Genomic DNA, 17,295 nt, shown 5'->3' on the forward strand with positions numbered 1-17,295 from the left:
AGTACCACACTAACGTGACTAGAGCTCAGGTTGTATCTGCTACTAGACTATACTACCATTGTATTGTGGCAGCAAACTTCAGTTTCTTGTCTAACACATCTGCGATCTCTTCTAGTGACTCTGTGTAGCTGTCCCTCGCATGTTTGAGCACCTTTGCTTGAACAGCATCATCATCCTAACAATACATTAATAAGCAATAAATGACGAAGACAGCTAAGTATACCATGCAACGTAAAGTGCTATTTCCTTGCAGTAAAAGCAAGTGTAAACAGGAAGGCACCAATAGAAAGTGTATGCAAATGCAACCAATATTTAATCAAATAGCCATGGAGATACGACAGTGCCTGGTGTAGTAACGTCTTCTTACTCTAAAGTCACAGAAAATGTTGGTGCAAACTAATAAACATCTTCATTGAACAAAATGGCATCCCAAGCTTGAACATGTAATTTGGTGATGTAGATACCTATCTTTACATTGTGTAATCTATGATGACTCACCACAGTTGAGATGGAGAGAGATGTAAGATTTTCAGCAATAATCTCTTCCTTTACTTGACTCAACTCTGACTTGAGTTCCACCATCAGTTCTGTCACTTTGACTTGAACTGGTTTCATGGATGATTTTAAAGAGTTAAATGCAACAACCTACAATAATGATGATCAGAACGCTTTCTCCCAACACGCATATCACAACATAACACCAATTTTATCACAACTTTAGGATACAATCTATAGCTATAGTATTTTAACAAGATTAGAATGATGATCATTATGAAGGATTCGAATATCAACCTAGATAGACAAACCACAAGTGAAATGATTGCAGTGGTCTATAATTGCTCCCACTGCAAACATTACGATCAGTCTCAGTTTTGACTCTCTTTGAAATTTATCGAGAGGGAGGATAACTCTTACGGGTGGTCCTCCAACTTTAATAACAAACACAATGTTAGTAACAGAATTCAATTCACGTTAGCCATTGTTGGTGCAATGGCATTTTATTGGTAGTGTATTTGACACATCCTGAACAATTTATCCTTAATTAATTAAGCAATCTTTCTTTATAAATATGAACAATGGTCTAAAGACCTTGTTGGCTTCAACTACTCATGCAGTAGTTTCAAGAACTTTCAATAGACATGCTAACATAAACCTCTTGTACAAAGAACCACAATAAAACAAGATCAACAATTACCAATTCTTGATTCTTTGTCTTCTTTTTCTGTTTCTTCGAGCTCTGCTGCGGTTCTAAAACTTGACTAAAAGCAGCTAATACAACTAGTGTGTGACAAAAGGTCTGAAACAGAAGATTTCAGTTAGGGACAACATCAACTCTCAAGTTATATGTTACAACAACCTCTGTCAGAAAAACAAGTGGCTCTAAACAAAATCCAGAAAACTGTCGTTTGTTGTCAGTTCCCACACACAGTGACTTACTACACCTTTGAGATTGCTCTGCAACAATAAATATTTGGTTATTGCAACATTCAATTTCTTCTAAAAAGCACATCTTTTAATTGACAAGCATGGAATAAGTCAATCATTTAGCATGAGCAATTCTAAAGTCATTGATTTGAACACAGAAAATTTGTCAGAGCAAGTAACAAGATCAATTCTTCTGAGATGATGAGATTACAGCCACGTCTTTCCACCATGTCTCTCGGAACAAGACAACTAGACAAACAACAGAGTGTCCACTGCTATAGGTTGACACTTTGATGTCTCTTGCTTTCAAAGTGTGACAGCAGACCTGCTGTCAACTGACGTGTATAATACATACAACTTACATTTGCATCCTTGGAATGAGTACGATTGTTCACTCAAACAAATAACGTACACATCTTAGTGTGTCTTCCAACCAACAGTCATACATATATGCATACCCACACAAAAACATATAAAGCAAACGATTTGCTGAAAGTAGCTTGTACCTCCTAGTATCAACAACAGTCTAGCCACTGCTTCATTGGTTGCTTTCTGACAATCCGCACATTCAGTTGCTGCATGATATCTATAGTTACAACAAAATATGACAACCAAACTTTGTTGTCTCACCTGTCCAATTTACTGAGGCAGCTCTGAATAAAGTGATAGCCACAGAAATTAAATTAAGTAGCACTTCTGAATGCCCACCTTCTAAATATGGAATAATTCGATTTCGAGGTGGACCTTGAATAGGAAACTACAAAAAGTCATCACAAACTAATTTCACTGGGAATGTTGAGAAATGAGTATGCATATGTAACTATTTCTTACTGATTCTCAATAATCTACAATTGTTAACACTCTTTGTAAAGACATGCAAAAACACTATCATAGTTTGCAGCTCTAACTGTCATATAAAATTAGCAACAATTGCAATTTCAAGTGGTGAGCAGAAACTCTTTAATGGGTTGATGCTTGTGAAAGTGGTGATTTGTTGCATGTACAGTACTTATAGTAATTGGAGTTGAAATTAGATAAAAGTGTGTGTGTGTGTGTGTGTGTGTGTGTGTGTGTGTGTGTGTGTGTGTGTGAGTGTGTCCACATCATAACTTTAACTTACATTGAATGGTACAGGCAACAAATGATACCTTGGTGTGCACCTTGGAGTTTTGTTGAAGGCTTTCTACAACACCTTGTAATTCACTGAAGACGCCCTCTAATTCAGCAACTCCATCAGAGATTGTAGCTATAGAATTTTCAGCCTCTCGAATTGGTGTAGTAACTGGTGTTACCAACCGCAGCATAGATACAATTAGATAAAGACTACGAAAAGTTCCAGAACGTATTTTCAACCACTCCATGTCCAAGTCAAATGAGAGTTTGACTTGCTCATTGGTTAGTCTCCTGATGAATGCCAATTAAATTACATAGTGTATGTTGAGTAATCTAATTGCATACCCCAATTTACCTGTTAGGAGGATCCCATGTGTCTAATACTTTAGTATCACGATTATCCAAAAGAACATGGAAAAACTCTTCATAGAAAGACAGAACAAATGACTTTGCAAAAACCTATTTGTACATACAATTAGCAGAATGACTCACGAGCAACTGCCCAGATTGTAGCATTACTAAGAGAAATACAGATTTCATCTAAACTACACAGAAAGGCATACATTAGCATATAATTGCTAATACTCAATAACTAACTCGTCTCTGTTATTTAATAAAGACAGTCATGTACTGTACTTGTATTGAACACTATATTGTGTTCCACTCTACTAGTTCACCTTGACAATGTAATCACAAACTGCTCACCAATTTTATTGTGGCATCACAGGAAGTAAACAGTGCTACAAATGTGTTTAATTTAATTATTTAGAATAACTCAACTTCATTCTGTTCACATACTTTTGTTAGATAAACTTAAGTAAATTGGTGAGTGGTGTGTAATTCATAAGTCAAACGTTCTCAGTGTTATTTGTACACACACCAGCACTGATATTATTACAACATAGACTAGACGACAGTCTAATCACCACCTCCACTGTCCCAAATTCCTCTTTAAAATACAGCATTACTTCAATGGGCACATGAAGATGTAGTAAGTCTCATAAAAATTAAAAAGTTGTCTACTAATGCTCTGATGCACTTAATCAGCATGTGTCTTGTATAATCAGAAATGCAAGTCTACATGTGCAAAGTCTGTTTGCTTTGTAAATTATTGTGGTATACAAACTTGTCTAGAGAAGTAGTGACACGTCAAAGAATTAAACAGTTCCTGGTGTAAATATAAATTAGAATCTAATTACTTCAATTCCTAAAAAATGACAAAAAGTTACTGTAGGTGTACCTGCTAGCTTCCACCAAAACATCAAAAGCTGTAGAATCATAAACAGTCATAGGAAAAGTGATTGATCTCTGAACCTTCTGCTGAAATTGAATAATCTCTAAAATCTGTTACAGGTGCACAGTGCCTTTAATAGTTCATACAAAATGGTGTCAAATATTCCAAACCTTGTGAAATGACCCGCTCCGATATGCTGAAACAACATACTCAGGAGTCTAAACACACAGAAGTTCACCTAACAACACTTCTCCAACAAAGAAATTTGTTCTCACATCTTTCTTGCTCATGAAAAAATATGCCAGTGTCATTTTAGCAAGTTTCCGTGCTGTCTTAAAGTAGCCTAATGATGAAGCGGGTGAAAGAAACAAATAGCTAGAAGAGGAAAAATTAGAAAAAAAAAGACGAAAAAGACATGTAGATTAAAGTACCCAAGTGTGTCTAACTGAATGTTCCTAATCTCCATTGAGTTGAAAATTCGTGCACAGGGATCAAAAACACCTAACAGAACACAATGGTGCTTTCTCAACATAAAATGAACAAAGCCACTATCTAAGACCATTTACCTAGAATCGAGTAAATGCGAACAAGTAGTAGTTGAATTTGTGGATTAGACGGGCTAAGCAGCAGTGCTTCTTCTAATATACCAACTGCATCCCAATACACAATCATATCGCCTGGTAGCAAAGAACACGTCTTAGCAACAACTACCCAAATAGGTCTCTAATTCCCATACCCAAATCTACAGCAATATCAATAATAAGATGAGCAGCTAGTAAAGCGTAGTTATCATTTGGCCTAAGATCAGTCTCCAGCAAACCTTTACCTACACAAAATACCAACAAATGCTCTCATTCACAGTAGTGCACTCAATGACAACAATAATCCGTATTCCATAGAAAGCACTTCATATTATACATGTTCCCAAACTAGTCAGTAATCACCACACACAAGCACGCGCGCGCACGCGCACACACACACACACACACACACACATTCAACTTCAAACCATATTTGATTCCATTTTTAAAGTGTTGAATTAGTTCTTCAGACAATGTCTTCTTGTCTGCTACACTTAAATTTGTATGAGTCCCCAATGTCCTTGAGAGCTGAAGAGCACAGATATGACGCTGCATCACATTTAACTAAATTCATCCAAACAGTCTCAGATTGACACAACTTATGAAATTTCAATAACATTTTTACTGCTTTTCTCTCAATTGTTTCAGCTTCATCACTTGAACTGGACAATGCAGCTTGACTTCTCAGTTTAGTAAGAAACTACAAGCAAAGAACTTATCAGTATTCTTCATTTTAGAACAGAAATTGGAAAGAAATTCATCTATTTATTTATCACAAGTGCAAAATCACTACTTATTCAATTACATTTTTTCTTATTATTAATTAAACATTTCTATCTTTTAATTAATAACTTATATAAAGCAAGTAGCATTTACAGTAAATGTTTGTGGCACTGTTTCCCATTCTGGGTGACCCAATTCAGATGGGTAACCAAGCAAGCAAACAGACAAACAGGTTGCCATACCTCAGATTGTTGACTGTCATCCATCAAATGAAGATAATTGTCCACATCAGAGTAACAACAGTACCGATCACCAAACAAGTCATAGTACTCACAAAACATTTGCAATGGTGTTGCCACATCTGCCAGGTGTTGTCCAACTCCATGCTGTCTTGATCGATTTACTAGTTCCATACGAGCCATAAATGGTCCTCTTAATTTGGCTCCTTTCTTTTCAAGTTCTTTAGCAACAAGTGAGTCAACAAATTTCCAAGCAGTCAGTACATCTCGATCTAAGTCATCATCACAGACATTGTCTCCAGCATCATTGTCTGTTGCTATAGACAAAGCCTGCATCTCCATTAGTCCAAAAACAGAGTCAAAATAGAGTTGATAAAGACCCCAGTTGTCTGAACTAGAACACCAACAGCACATGGCAAAGTAAGTATGTAAGAAGACAATGAATTTGTAAATATAGTAAGTACAGAAATGCAAAAAAAGTAGGTGATAAAGTCTTGCATCAGTGTCACTGTACCTGCATGTCTGCCCACAATTTACATGTTGGCATACCATCTCTCTACATTCAAATGCATCATATTTGACTGCCTGTCTTCTGAGTTAAAGCCTGCCTGAGTTAAAGCCTGCCTGTCCACTGTGAAACAACCTATGAGTGTTTGCACTCTTGCAACTGAAAAGTACATAGAATTTTTGTTGAATCGTGTGATCATCACCAGGTTCATTAATAGGAACCTCTTCACTGCTAACCACAGGATCATTCTTGCATTAGCACATAGACGTACTTTCTTCATTGGCTTTGCCAGAATATCAACCTTGGATTACAGACTACCATACCTTGATATATAATGGCACCTTGCTATATATAACAGGCTAAACAGCATGCTTTGTTTGCAGCAATTTCTGATAAAATTGATTTCTAATGACATGCCGTTAAATGCAAGGTAATATGGTACATGCCACTTGCTTCGCACTCACTTGCCTTCTCACAACAGCAATTGATTGATTTACAATCAGTCAGAAAGTTAGTTAGTTAAAGGATTAAGTAAACAAAAATTAATTAATTAACTAAATATTATTACTACAACAAATCCAATTTCAACTACACGTTAGTTATATTCACTAAATGCACATTTCTCTAAATATTGATATTATTTAATGAAGCCAATGTGTAAAATTCTAAATGTTTTCTTATCTGTCAGCATGAACTGAAATTAGTCTGTTCTGTTCTAGACTTCCATTATTTAAATAAAGTGTATATTACTATTAACCAAACTCGAATGCTCTCACTCTGTTCGAAGGTCTCTCTTTGCTATTTGGTTTATGACTGGCCATCTTTTCAAAGTCCACAAAATTTCTCTCTCGAGCTGCTCTTTCTCACTCTCATCCTGCCATAAAGCAGAAAGTTCACCTTGCAAAACCGTAAGAGCAGCTTCATGTTTGTTCTGTTGCCTTAATACCATTACATACAGCCGTAGCTCTGCAAAACAAACAGACCATTGCATAATAACGATGGCAACAATTATTGGTATCAAACTACAATTTAAAGGCTGGTTCACATTATTAACGCTGATGCTCAGCTGAGCGTCAACATCAAAGACACCGCCTTGATGCAGGCGGCATCCTTTGATGTTGACGCTGACGCCCATGCTGGAATAGAATACAATTCTATTCCAGTGTCAGCATCAGCATCAACGTCGGCGTCAGCATCAGCATCAACGTCGGCGTCAGCGTCAATATTATGAACCAGGCTTAAAGTTTAGCAGCATATATGTATTGATCAGAAAAAAGCTTTACACACAGCAGAAAATCGCTTAGAAACACTAGCTAGAGTCAAATAATGTGTCCAGCTGTACATGATATTTGCTTAAGAGATATCAATTGTGTCTATGCTATATGTAATCAGCCTTTCAGTCGACTCTCGGCAGCAGCCAAGAGAAAACTTTTGGAAACGTTGCTAACGTTGTTTCTTTTTCTGCACACCATGAGGCACATGATGGCCGATCGAATAAGAGTAAAACTCAGCCGGCATCTAATGTTTAGCATGTTGTAAATAATGTTATTGCTCATGTTCACACACACACACACACACACACACACACACACACACACACACACACACACACACACACACACACACACACACACACACAGGTGTACTCATGCTAGGTTTGCCTACATTCATCAGCTATGTATCCTCCCATAAATTGTGCTACATAAATCTGTGCCCCAAAAGCATTAAGGCGTCCAACAATGTTAGTCTAATACAAATCAAAGCATACAAGAATAACTATAATAAATGGAAGCTAACATGTAGAATAATAGTTATTTCACATCCATCCATCCATGACTTATGAATTAATTAATGTAGTTAATATAAATCACTGGAGAGCTGCAGTTTTGTCTGTTAGTGCATCATTGTAACAACGCCTTCATTTCAACCACTTTTCATCATACCAGCAATCAACAACTCACCAGCCTCTGATTCCATTTTGTTCTCTTTCACATTCTTCTCTATCATCCGTTCAGCCAGAGAAAGCAATGTCTTCTTTGTCAACTGCACATCATCAGAAGCATGGGCCTGCATAACACAAAGACAAAATCATCAGTGCAGTGCTAAAACACATTGCAAGCAGTAAAGAGCTTGATTTTTCCATATGGCCATGAATCATAATCATGCAGCTACTACTGACCTGCATGACAATACTCATCACAGACCAATAGTAGTAAGGATTCTTGGGTACCAATTTAAATAATGACATCCCAACCTAACAGACAACCATCTATTAGCCTGTTAATTAACAATGATACACCTAATCCACACCTGACCCACGCCCACATCCACAAATCCACACATCCACACACACACACACACACACACACACACACACACACACACACACACACACACACACACTCACTCACTTGCTGCTGTCTCTTGTACTCATTCAGTCTAACATAAGCCATAAACAAATGTGTCATATATTCTTCGTTAGTCGGGTCATCTTTGACAGCAACTTCGAAAATCTCCACAATATATTCAGCTGCCACGCCCACAAACCAAACCGTAGCTCTCTCGCATGCAGACATACAACACTTTGTTCACTCACGTTTCCTGGCCTCGCGAAAAAACAGAGACATTGCGTTTAGTGACGCATCATCATACGGACGCTTCTTTTTTGCATCATCAATCAGATTCCACGATTCCACGTCTCTTCCTGAACGCAGCAAAGCCAAAGCTTTCAACACCTGTAGACCGGAAATGATATCGATGTCTTAACTCTCGAGCGGCTTGTCCTACTGGAGGTACCTCGACATAGAACTGAGTACGAGTAGGTAACGTACCTTAGCACATAGCAAGTCTTGTTTCTTTAGCAATTTGTCTGCTAGTTGAATAGCTTTCTTGTTGTTGTGAGTGTCCAGAGCCTCTGCAATTGCAAATGATAAATGCAGCATATTGCAAGACAAAAGTAAGCGGTAAGAGAAAACAACTGACCGTATATTGGCTTTAGTCTTCGCTCTGTAACATCGACATGACCACGCGACATGATTGCTATCAATATTGCTAGGTAGTTACGCCCTCTTTATAGAATGAGTCACGTGACTTTTATCTTTACGGCTACGGGTGCTTACGTATGGATCATCCTCTCAACTTTAAGATAATTAAGGAATGTTCGACATCAAGAGCTCGCGTGGCTCAAATTGAGCTTCCTCATTCGGTAGTCGACTCGCCAGTGTTCATGCCCGTTGGCACGCAGGGCAGCCTCAAAGGTCTGACCGTCTCCCAACTCAAACGACTAGATTGTCGAATCATGCTAAGCAACACGTACCATCTGGGTTTACGACCAGGTACGGAAGTAATCGAGTTAGCAGGAGGACTGCACAATTTTATGCAATGGGATCGAAACCTATTGACAGACAGTGGAGGATTCCAAATGGTCTCTTTACTCAAATTGGCGGAAATCACAGAAGAAGGAGTCAAATTTCAATCACCACACGATAAATCAGAGATGCTGCTCACTCCTGAAAAGTCAATAGAAATCCAGAACAGCTTGGGTGCCGACATCATCATGCAGCTAGATGATGTAGTCCACAGTCTGACGACAGGCCCACGTGTTGAAGAAGCAATGCAAAGAACAATAAGATGGCTAGACAGATGTCTGGCTGCACACAGAAAACCGAGAGAACAAAATCTTTTTCCTATTGTTCAGGGAGGTTTGGACGATGAGCTGCGTCGTCGATGTGCAAAGGAAATGAGTAGTCGAGATGTGGCTGGCTTTGCTATCGGTGGACTGTCGGGAGGTGAAGAGAAGACATCCTTTTGGCGAATGGTGGCTACATCAACAGATATCTTGCCTAAACATAAACCAAGATATCTGATGGGCGTCGGTTATGCTGTCGATCTTGTTGTCTGTTGTGCTCTTGGTTGTGACATGTTTGATTGTGTGTATCCTACTAGAACGGCTAGGTTTGGAACCGCTCTTACCACAGCCGGTCATTCAACTATAAATCTCAAGAGTAAAGATTTTGCCAATGACTTCTTACCTATTGATCGAAATTGCTCGTGTTCAACATGTCAGTCTTCGACACGAGCTTATCTCCATGCATTGTTTATTAATCGTGAGGCAGTCGGATGTCATTATGTTACGGTACACAATGTGGCCTATCAACTGGAACTTATGAAAAGCATACGACAAAGTCTTACGGATGACTGCTTTCCTGCATTTGTTCAAGATTTCATGTTGACTGCTTACCCAAACAAGGATTACCCACAGTGGGCAGTGGATGCTCTTGCAACAGTAAACATTAAACTACACTAGAGCAATTTACAATTTTCTATGGTTTAAATTTGAAATTATTTTATTTTTTGCTATGCTTTGAGCTTCTCAATGTCTCAATAGCATATTGAGCAGCTCCAATTGCTGCATCAGAACTTGACCGGATGACAAGTGGAAAATCAAAGTGTCTTTTAACAGCTGCCTGTAAAATGGGATTTTTCACTAAAGCACTCCCAGTTCCAATAACTCGCAGTATTCCTGCATTCCTCAGTGTTTCATTACTTAGCATTCCTGCAATGTTTGCAATCAATCCATCACATAATGCTGTAAATGTTTCTCCCAGTGATGGTGAATGTGGTGAAATATTTGCAACTGAACCAAGTACACTAGGACAGTGTCGTTCACCATATAGTAGAGGAGAAATCTTCAGTGTTGATAGCATTTCTCCCCCTTCCAAAAGCCTCGAGTAAATCGTATCTACAGTAGGACACTCCAAACCAAGTTCTGACACCCAGTTCTGTAGCAAAGAAACAAATTTCATCAAGACATTCCCACCATTCAGAGATGCTGCAACGACAAGACTTCGGTTCATCATAAATGGTTGATACTCTACAGTTTCAACACATCTAGTCGGTATAGGAAGTGCCAACTGGTATGACAGTTGAGCAGAGGTGCCTATATTTAGCACAGCATCAGTGACCGTTTCCATTGCAGCCTGTACTGAGCACTGCATGTCACCCAATGCCGCAAGCACGGGAACACCTGGAGAAATACCATACCATCTATTCACGGTCATCCCAGCAACAGAGCCAGGTGGAACAACTGCCGGTAACAAGTGAACAGGAAACTCACAGTCACGTAGACTACAAGCAAAACACTATATTACACAAAAAGAAACACTTTTTATTACAATACTATAATTTTATTCATACATGTCTTCTTCCCATGTGCATTCTGCTTGGCTAAAATATCCCCAACTGTGGGCATTATGATATGACATGATTGGAACAGTCAGTTTGCAAAGAATGGAAACCAAGAAATCTTGTATTGTTGCTGAGCAATCATACTTTTTTGTAACATCACTCTGATGCTTCTGCATCCAGAATAGAGTCGAACATCCATAACCTTTTGCAATTCTTCTGCCAGATTGTGAGGGTGGTAGTGACCTTAAAAATTCTGTGTTGCATCTACCGTCTTCCCAAGTGATCAGATGGCTGACGTTGTCGTCAGTCAAGCAGTCTACCATTCTATCAAACGTTGTCAGCTTCTCTAGTAATAGATCTATGCAGTTTCTCTTCCATAGCATACAACCATGCATCTGACCGCATACACCAATAGCTTTAACATGGCTTACTGTATCTCTCGGTAACCTTTTGATCGCTCTATCTATTGCCCTAAAAATGAAAGAAACTGCCTGCTCTGCAGCCGCAGTATGCAGTGCACCTGATTTCGTGTAAGCTTTCGTTTCTTCTGATTGAGAAGCGATTATTGCACCACTCTCATAATTAACCAGCACTGTCTTTACAGAAGTTGTACCGATGTCCACTCCGAGAACGACTGCCATCTCTAATTAATCTAGCGACGGGTGCCAGTACGTAGTAGTTCGTGGGATCATTACACTCATACCCAGTCCTCTCCTCGCGCGCACTCCACGTGTTTTAGCACGTGCTTTCTTCCCGTTACACTGTACTTCAATTTCTTGTTTGCACTACAGTTACTGAGTATCGTCTTTGAGAAGGTTTTGCTTTTAATGAAAGACTTCTATCCGAAGTACTTCAAGCTACCTAGACAGTATGTATACACACTTGGCTGCTGCAGTCTCTAGTTGTTGCTTGAGACAGTGGCGTAGCCAGACCTAAATTTTTAGAGGAGCAATATTAATATAAATATGTAAATTAATTAATATTAATAAATTAACATTTAACATTGGAGGTTGATATAAACTTGCACACGCCAACCGCTATTATTGAATTTTTCTAATATTCAAGTTTATGTACGCTACATACGTGCCTTTCAAGCAAATTGCTTCATACAATAGTCAATACGCCTGTGTTATTTTAATGTTAGCCTTCTCCCTTTGTCTACTGAAGCAAACCTATCTATTGTCATACCAAAAGTTAACCAGTTACAAGACAAGTCTTTCTCAATTGACAAAATTGCCAGGTTGTTCATTCTGCTGTCGCTCATTGTCAACCGTAGGTAAGTTTTAGTCCTCTCAAGTTTGAGAACGATCGCTCACAGGTAGCCGTACTTACACCTAGTGTAAGAGCTATTGTCAACAGCTTGACAATAATGGCAAACCCCTTCTTGTTGCGATTCAAATAAAAAAGAACATCAGAAATGGCTGTTAGCTGCTTGCCTGAGAGGATATGCATAGCTTGTTTGCATTGCTCTTCCATCAGTGCTGTTTCGTTGACACCATACCTAGTAGCAAGTGGCATAAGCTTCTCTGAACTAAGAAAGTTTTTCCCAGAATGCGGAGAACAAGCTTGGATAGAATTCATGATTTCTCTATTTTCTTCTGAAAATCGTCGTTGTAACTCGCCTACCCATGAATCAATAACAGGATTGTAGACATGTGCTCGATAATAATGTTTAGTAGTGGCTTCTTCATTTCTTCAGTTGAATCGTCTCCGGCTACATCTCTTCTTCCTGTTGTATCCAACACTACCATATCGGTAAGTAGTCGTTGAGAGTTTCGTTTCTTACCCTTGCGACGTACATCTACAACAGCAATCCCCAAACGCTCAGCCAAATCAACAGAAGCCTTCCAAGTTCTCTCCCACTCTTTGTCACTTCTGCTGCTACGAATAGATGACAGGACAGAGTCAACAAGTTCCGCTGCAGCTGCTAGATCAAGTGAGTCATCTTGCAATTGATCTGACAGTCCTTTGGTTATTGAAAGTCCCTTGACGAGTAAAACCAATATGAATATAAACCTGAAGGTCCTGACATGTGTCAAGAGACCTCCTGCTTTGACTCTTCGCTTACTGTCTCTGTCGTTCTCAGTAAGATCCTCTAAAGTAGCAACTATTTCTTTGAGTGATTGCAGAACTCCAGATACAGCATCAAAGTGGCATGCACATCAAGTATTGCTGAGACTCTTGATACACAATGGTTTCTTTATACCTGCCACCCTCTGGACTTCCTCAAACACAGGCAGAACAGCAGAAGATGACAAAAACAGGTAGAGCATTTGATAAACAGAGAAGAATTCGCTGACGAATTCCACGTTCTTCGAGCAGTCCACAAGAACTAGGTTTAACCTATGTGCGAAGCAATGCATGTAAATGGCTTGAGGACATAACTTCCGAATCTGTGCTTGAACCCCTGACAATTGACCACTCATTACAGAAGCTCCATCATAAGATTGACAGACAGACACACATTGAGAGAGGTAAATTGTGCTGTGACAAAGTGTTGGTTATCAATGTCGAAAGTCCTTCTGCTGTAATGTCACGAGCAGTGACGTATGTCAAGAAACTTTCATACACTGCAGAGGCCTTGACATATCTCACAACAATTGAAACCTGCTCCTTCTTGCTAATATCTCGTGTTTCATCTCCCATCAAAGTAAAGTGTCCACTGTTTCTCACTTCTTCACAGATCTTGTTTCGCACGAGTGATCCCATTACCGATAACAACTCATTCTGAATTTCAGGTGAGCGATAATGTGCATTCTTGGGTAATTTTCCAATCTTCTGTTGCAGATGTGTGTCATGATCTGACAAAAGACCCAGTATTGCTAAAAATTTCCTGGATTTTTTGAATCTTCAGTTTCGTCATGATCTCTCAAGGCTATCCCTTGTTTTGCACAAAGGAGGAGTATGTCAATGACAGTTTTCAAAAGATATCTATTGTATTCTATTTCCTTTTCTGACACCTGAAGCGTTGACTGAGACACAATATCTTGTATTGTGTAACCCTTTTGTGCAGATTGATGATACTCTACCCATGCAACAAACGATGATCTGTGAGCAGATGAAAGTTTGTGTTTTAACAGAGAGTTGGACTTCTCTTTGTGACCACATGTCTTCTTCCAATTAGAAACTCCTGTCACAGTAAACGCTTTGTCAGTGGTCGAGCTTGGAGCAAAGTGACAACAACAGTAACAGTAGCAGGCATCATTCATCACTGAATACCCCAACCATTTGTATTCGATATACAACTCCCTTTTGAAATGACGCTCTCGTTTGCCAAAACTTCGTGATGGAAAACTTATTATAGGTTGTCGGGGTTCTTCATGAGGTCCCGAGGATAGATCTGTGTAAACAAATCAATCAATAGCTCAAATCTAGTCTCAAATATTTTGAATGTAAGATTACACATTGGACTGCATACTTCAGTACACTTATCATTCTCCGCTTGATTTGCCGTCTCGGCCACACTGCTACTACTTGCCGCCTCGGAATCCCCATTGGTCAAGTCAGACGTTGTCACGGGGATTTGTGCACCCGGTGATTTGTGTACCCTCGCGCTTTGCTCGCGATTCCAGACCGTCGACTCGATGCTCCAGACCTCATGTCGGGTACACATATCACCGGCCATGATGCAAAGCTGCTGGTGATTTCGGACCCCGGTGATTTGTGTACCCTTGTGCTTTCCTCGCCGTCCCAGACTGCTTTCAAGCTACAGGACTCGCGATCGTAATGCAAACTAAAGTACTCTCTGTTCCCGATCATCTATTGTACATCTGCATTTAGCTAGAGAACGAATATCTCGTGACAGTTGCACCCGTGGCCGGAAGATGACCATGAAGAAGCCGGATGTATGATGACTGTGACTCAACCGGATGATGACTGACTCCTAGAACTGCCGGATGGTGACTGTGACTCAACCGGACGACTGTCACATGTGACTCAATCGGATAATGACTGCGGCATGCCGAGGGTACACTATATATTTAGAGACACAGCTCTAGCGCTGGATTCAGATGCAGGTTGTTGCAGTTGTGCAGTTGAGTGTCTACAGTCGCGAGCAGTTGTGTATCATAGCACGTAGAATTGATTCTTTGGTTAGCTACAGTTGATCTACTCTAGAGTTGTAGCTGTATCTACGATTTCGTACTAATATGCTTCTATTTGGCTTGTAATAAGTTGTCTCAGTCTGGACGCGCGTGATAGAGCCATATGGACAATCCAGAGTTGACGGATGCAGAGTCAGACGTAGAAGCTACAGTAAGATAGCATTGACATCTGCATGCATTAGTATTGGAGAATGCTCTAAACAATTGCAACGTTACAATTACTTTAATGATGTGGTAGGAAGTATATAGATACTGTAACTTCAGCAGAACAATGGTCGGAAAACATTGTGAACTCATACAAAGAGTTCCTAGTCTCTGGAGGGACAAACTACACTGATATTCCAAGCAGGAAACGAAAGTCATTTAGAAGAAGAGCAAAAGATTTTACAGTTCAAGATGGAAGGTTGTACTACACAAAGACTCCAGGTTTACTCAGACTGGCACTTGGTAGCAAAAATGAGCAAGATCGTGCCTTTCAGGCTAGTGCATCATAATAAAAATTAGTTGCAGTTACTTGAAATAGCTATGTATATGAGTGAAGAATCACTCTGTTGATTGATGTAGGAGTGTCACGTAAATCCAACTGGCGGTCATCTGGGAAGAACTAAAACCACTGACAAAATAAGGAGCAGATACTACTGGCCAAACCAGTACATTGATATCGCAAATCAGGTAGAAATTGTTTTGTTACTAATCTTGTAAAATAATTTAACTAGCACAATTAATGTTTTCTAGATAAGAAAATGTGATAGGTGCCAGAGGACGAATTCTGTTCTCAAATTGCAGTCAAACGAACTCCACCCTATTCCTGTTCGTTCAGAAGTGTGGAGTCTAGTTGGAATTGATCTCATGGGACCGCTAACAATGACAATTCAAGGAAACCAATACATACTAACAATGACATGCTATTTCAGTAAATGGGTTGAAGCTTTCCCCATATCAGACAAAACTGCTGTTACAGTGGCCAGGGCTTTGTACACTGCCTACTGTAGGCATGGAGCACCAAACGATATTATCACTGATCAAGGCAGAGAGTTTGTCAACCAGGTTGTATGAGATATGTCCTATGTGCTTGTTAATTAAATCATGTATGTCCAATGTAAACTTTGCTTCACCTGTAGGTGTATGTACCACTAGTTGGATGTTTATACTGTGTTTGCTTCAACAGGTGTGCAAGGTACTCCATTGTCAATTCAATGTCAGGCAAAGAATAACAGCTGCTTATCATCCTCAGTCTAACGGACTAGATGAAAGAACAAATCAAACAATTAGAAAGTAAGATAAACAATATAAGAACATAAGTGTAGTTCTATTGCAATTACAGTATTATGACTACATAGATGCCTTGAAAAATTGGTAATAGAGCATGAAGAAGACTGGGATGAACTCCTTGACCCAGTTCTCTTTGCTATTCGAACCAGTGTTCAAGAGTCCACCAAGTTCACTCCTTTCTTTTTAATGCATGGGCGAGAAGCTAGGTTTCCTTTAGAAGCTGAAAACAGTGAGATCACTTCTGTCAGTCAGTTGGGTGATGTGCAGCAAGCAGTACATCATCTAAAGGAAATGAGAAACAAAGTTTTCCCTCAAGTAAAAGAAAACATTGAAAACAGTCAGGAAAGACAGAAACAACAATACAGAAAAAGAAAAGGAGCTGTAGTAAACTCTATCCAGGTTGGACAGACTGTTTTGCGATTAAATATGCTAAAAAGGACAACGAAAGGTCATAAGATGGAAGACACCTGGCTTGGACCATACAGAGTTATAGAAATGACTGCATCTGGTGGCTGTGTCCTTCGTTGCATCAAAACTAATTCAACAATGAAGCGCAAAGTTAATATTAGTCAGCTGAAGATCTACAATACACCACAGAAGTCTTCTGAATTGGCAAATGCGACAAGCAAAGATGATGAATCAGCTGCTACTAGGATTAAGGGCAACAGCAAGCCAAATTTCTCAGATTTAGAACGTCAGCTATTTGATCAAAGTCTGTTATGGCTGTGGCGCACAGGAGCAATATGGGAGGCTTGGAAAGCTGAAGAAGACGACGAGAGAGAGGTATGCTTACATCTAGCTACTGGCACATATGATTAGTTATGTTATGGTTACTGCATGTACTTTGTGTTTTGCAGCTTGCTGAACATACAAGCTCTGTTGAAGAATGTTGGCTTAGTGTCAATGTAGA

The 17,295-nt window shown here is 39.5% G+C and overlaps 5 protein-coding genes across 5 annotated transcripts in view; 2 read left to right on the forward strand and 3 right to left on the reverse strand.

Moving 5' to 3' along the window:
* Nucleotides 1–34: 34 nt before the first annotated feature.
* On the reverse strand, nucleotides 35–8,863 carry LOC134198250 (N-alpha-acetyltransferase 25, NatB auxiliary subunit-like). The gene is made up of 25 exons (XM_062667612.1): nucleotides 8,806–8,863; nucleotides 8,655–8,737; nucleotides 8,420–8,558; nucleotides 8,235–8,353; nucleotides 8,003–8,077; nucleotides 7,785–7,890; nucleotides 6,600–6,789; nucleotides 5,319–5,709; nucleotides 4,979–5,053; nucleotides 4,782–4,917; nucleotides 4,509–4,598; nucleotides 4,339–4,449; nucleotides 4,204–4,273; nucleotides 4,048–4,147; nucleotides 3,943–3,990; nucleotides 3,779–3,882; nucleotides 3,031–3,083; nucleotides 2,894–2,960; nucleotides 2,574–2,829; nucleotides 2,056–2,182; nucleotides 1,932–2,000; nucleotides 1,358–1,455; nucleotides 1,196–1,297; nucleotides 499–645; nucleotides 35–175 (listed from the first exon to the last, which is right to left on the reverse strand). Exons 1-25 carry the CDS (start codon nucleotides 8,855–8,857, stop codon nucleotides 53–55), a joined length of 2,931 nt encoding a protein of 976 aa, XP_062523596.1. The 5' UTR covers nucleotides 8,858–8,863; the 3' UTR covers nucleotides 35–52.
* Nucleotides 8,864–8,937: 74 nt separating this feature from the next.
* On the forward strand, nucleotides 8,938–10,243 carry LOC134180238 (queuine tRNA-ribosyltransferase catalytic subunit 1-like). Its single transcript, XM_062647345.1, has one exon. The coding sequence runs from the start codon at nucleotides 8,945–8,947 to the stop codon at nucleotides 10,127–10,129; it is 1,185 nt and encodes a 394-aa protein (XP_062503329.1). The 5' UTR covers nucleotides 8,938–8,944; the 3' UTR covers nucleotides 10,130–10,243.
* Nucleotides 10,170–11,667, reverse strand: LOC134180229 (sedoheptulokinase-like). The gene is made up of 2 exons (XM_062647335.1): nucleotides 11,020–11,667; nucleotides 10,170–10,950 (listed from the first exon to the last, which is right to left on the reverse strand). Exons 1-2 carry the CDS (start codon nucleotides 11,649–11,651, stop codon nucleotides 10,170–10,172), a joined length of 1,413 nt encoding a protein of 470 aa, XP_062503319.1. The 5' UTR covers nucleotides 11,652–11,667.
* A 477-nt stretch (nucleotides 11,668–12,144) lies between these two features.
* On the reverse strand, nucleotides 12,145–13,719 carry LOC134176628 (zinc finger MYM-type protein 1-like). Its single transcript, XM_062643301.1, has 3 exons — nucleotides 13,572–13,719; nucleotides 13,217–13,417; nucleotides 12,145–13,141 (listed from the first exon to the last, which is right to left on the reverse strand). Exons 1-3 carry the CDS (start codon nucleotides 13,717–13,719, stop codon nucleotides 12,633–12,635), a joined length of 858 nt encoding a protein of 285 aa, XP_062499285.1. The 3' UTR covers nucleotides 12,145–12,632.
* Nucleotides 13,720–15,366: 1,647 nt separating this feature from the next.
* Nucleotides 15,367–17,295, forward strand: part of LOC134183422 (uncharacterized) — a 3,628-nt gene continuing 1,699 nt past the window's right edge. The window contains exons 1-6 of the mRNA XM_062650955.1: nucleotides 15,367–15,592; nucleotides 15,678–15,785; nucleotides 15,849–16,160; nucleotides 16,282–16,388; nucleotides 16,454–17,168; nucleotides 17,243–17,295. The exon at nucleotides 17,243–17,295 is cut by the window's right edge and continues 391 nt beyond it. Coding sequence (XP_062506939.1) covers nucleotides 15,963–16,160; nucleotides 16,282–16,388; nucleotides 16,454–17,168; nucleotides 17,243–17,295 — 1,073 coding nt within the window. The 5' untranslated portion in view covers nucleotides 15,367–15,592; nucleotides 15,678–15,785; nucleotides 15,849–15,962. The remainder of the gene's footprint in view (nucleotides 15,593–15,677; nucleotides 15,786–15,848; nucleotides 16,161–16,281; nucleotides 16,389–16,453; nucleotides 17,169–17,242) is intronic.

Source organism: Corticium candelabrum, chromosome 1 (genome assembly GCF_963422355.1).
Source record: "Corticium candelabrum chromosome 1, ooCorCand1.1, whole genome shotgun sequence".
Taxonomy (NCBI): domain Eukaryota; kingdom Metazoa; phylum Porifera; class Homoscleromorpha; order Homosclerophorida; family Plakinidae; genus Corticium; species Corticium candelabrum.

Coding starts and splice junctions, on each gene's coding strand:
- LOC134180229 (XM_062647335.1), bottom strand. CDS start 11,651: ATGGCAGTCGTTCTCGGAGTGGACATCGGTACAACTTCTGTAAAGACA. Junction 10,951..11,019: donor TGCACATGGGAAGAAGACAT/GTATGAATAAAA, acceptor TTTTGCTTGTAG/TCTACGTGACTGTGAGTTTC.
- LOC134180238 (XM_062647345.1), top strand. CDS start 8,945: ATGGATCATCCTCTCAACTTTAAGATAATTAAGGAATGTTCGACATCA.
- LOC134198250 (XM_062667612.1), bottom strand. CDS start 8,857: ATGTCGCGTGGTCATGTCGATGTTACAGAGCGAAGACTAAAGCCAATA. Junction 4,918..4,978: donor AAACAATTGAGAGAAAAGCA/GTAAAAATGTTA, acceptor GGATGAATTTAG/TTAAATGTGATGCAGCGTCA. Junction 4,148..4,203: donor ATTCAGTTAGACACACTTGG/GTACTTTAATCT, acceptor TTCCTCTTCTAG/CTATTTGTTTCTTTCACCCG.
- LOC134176628 (XM_062643301.1), bottom strand. CDS start 13,719: ATGGGATCACTCGTGCGAAACAAGATCTGTGAAGAAGTGAGAAACAGT. Junction 13,418..13,571: donor GGCCTCTGCAGTGTATGAAA/GTTTCTTGACAT, acceptor GTCAATTGTCAG/GGGTTCAAGCACAGATTCGG. Junction 13,142..13,216: donor GGAAGTCCAGAGGGTGGCAG/GTATAAAGAAAC, acceptor CTGTATCTGGAG/TTCTGCAATCACTCAAAGAA.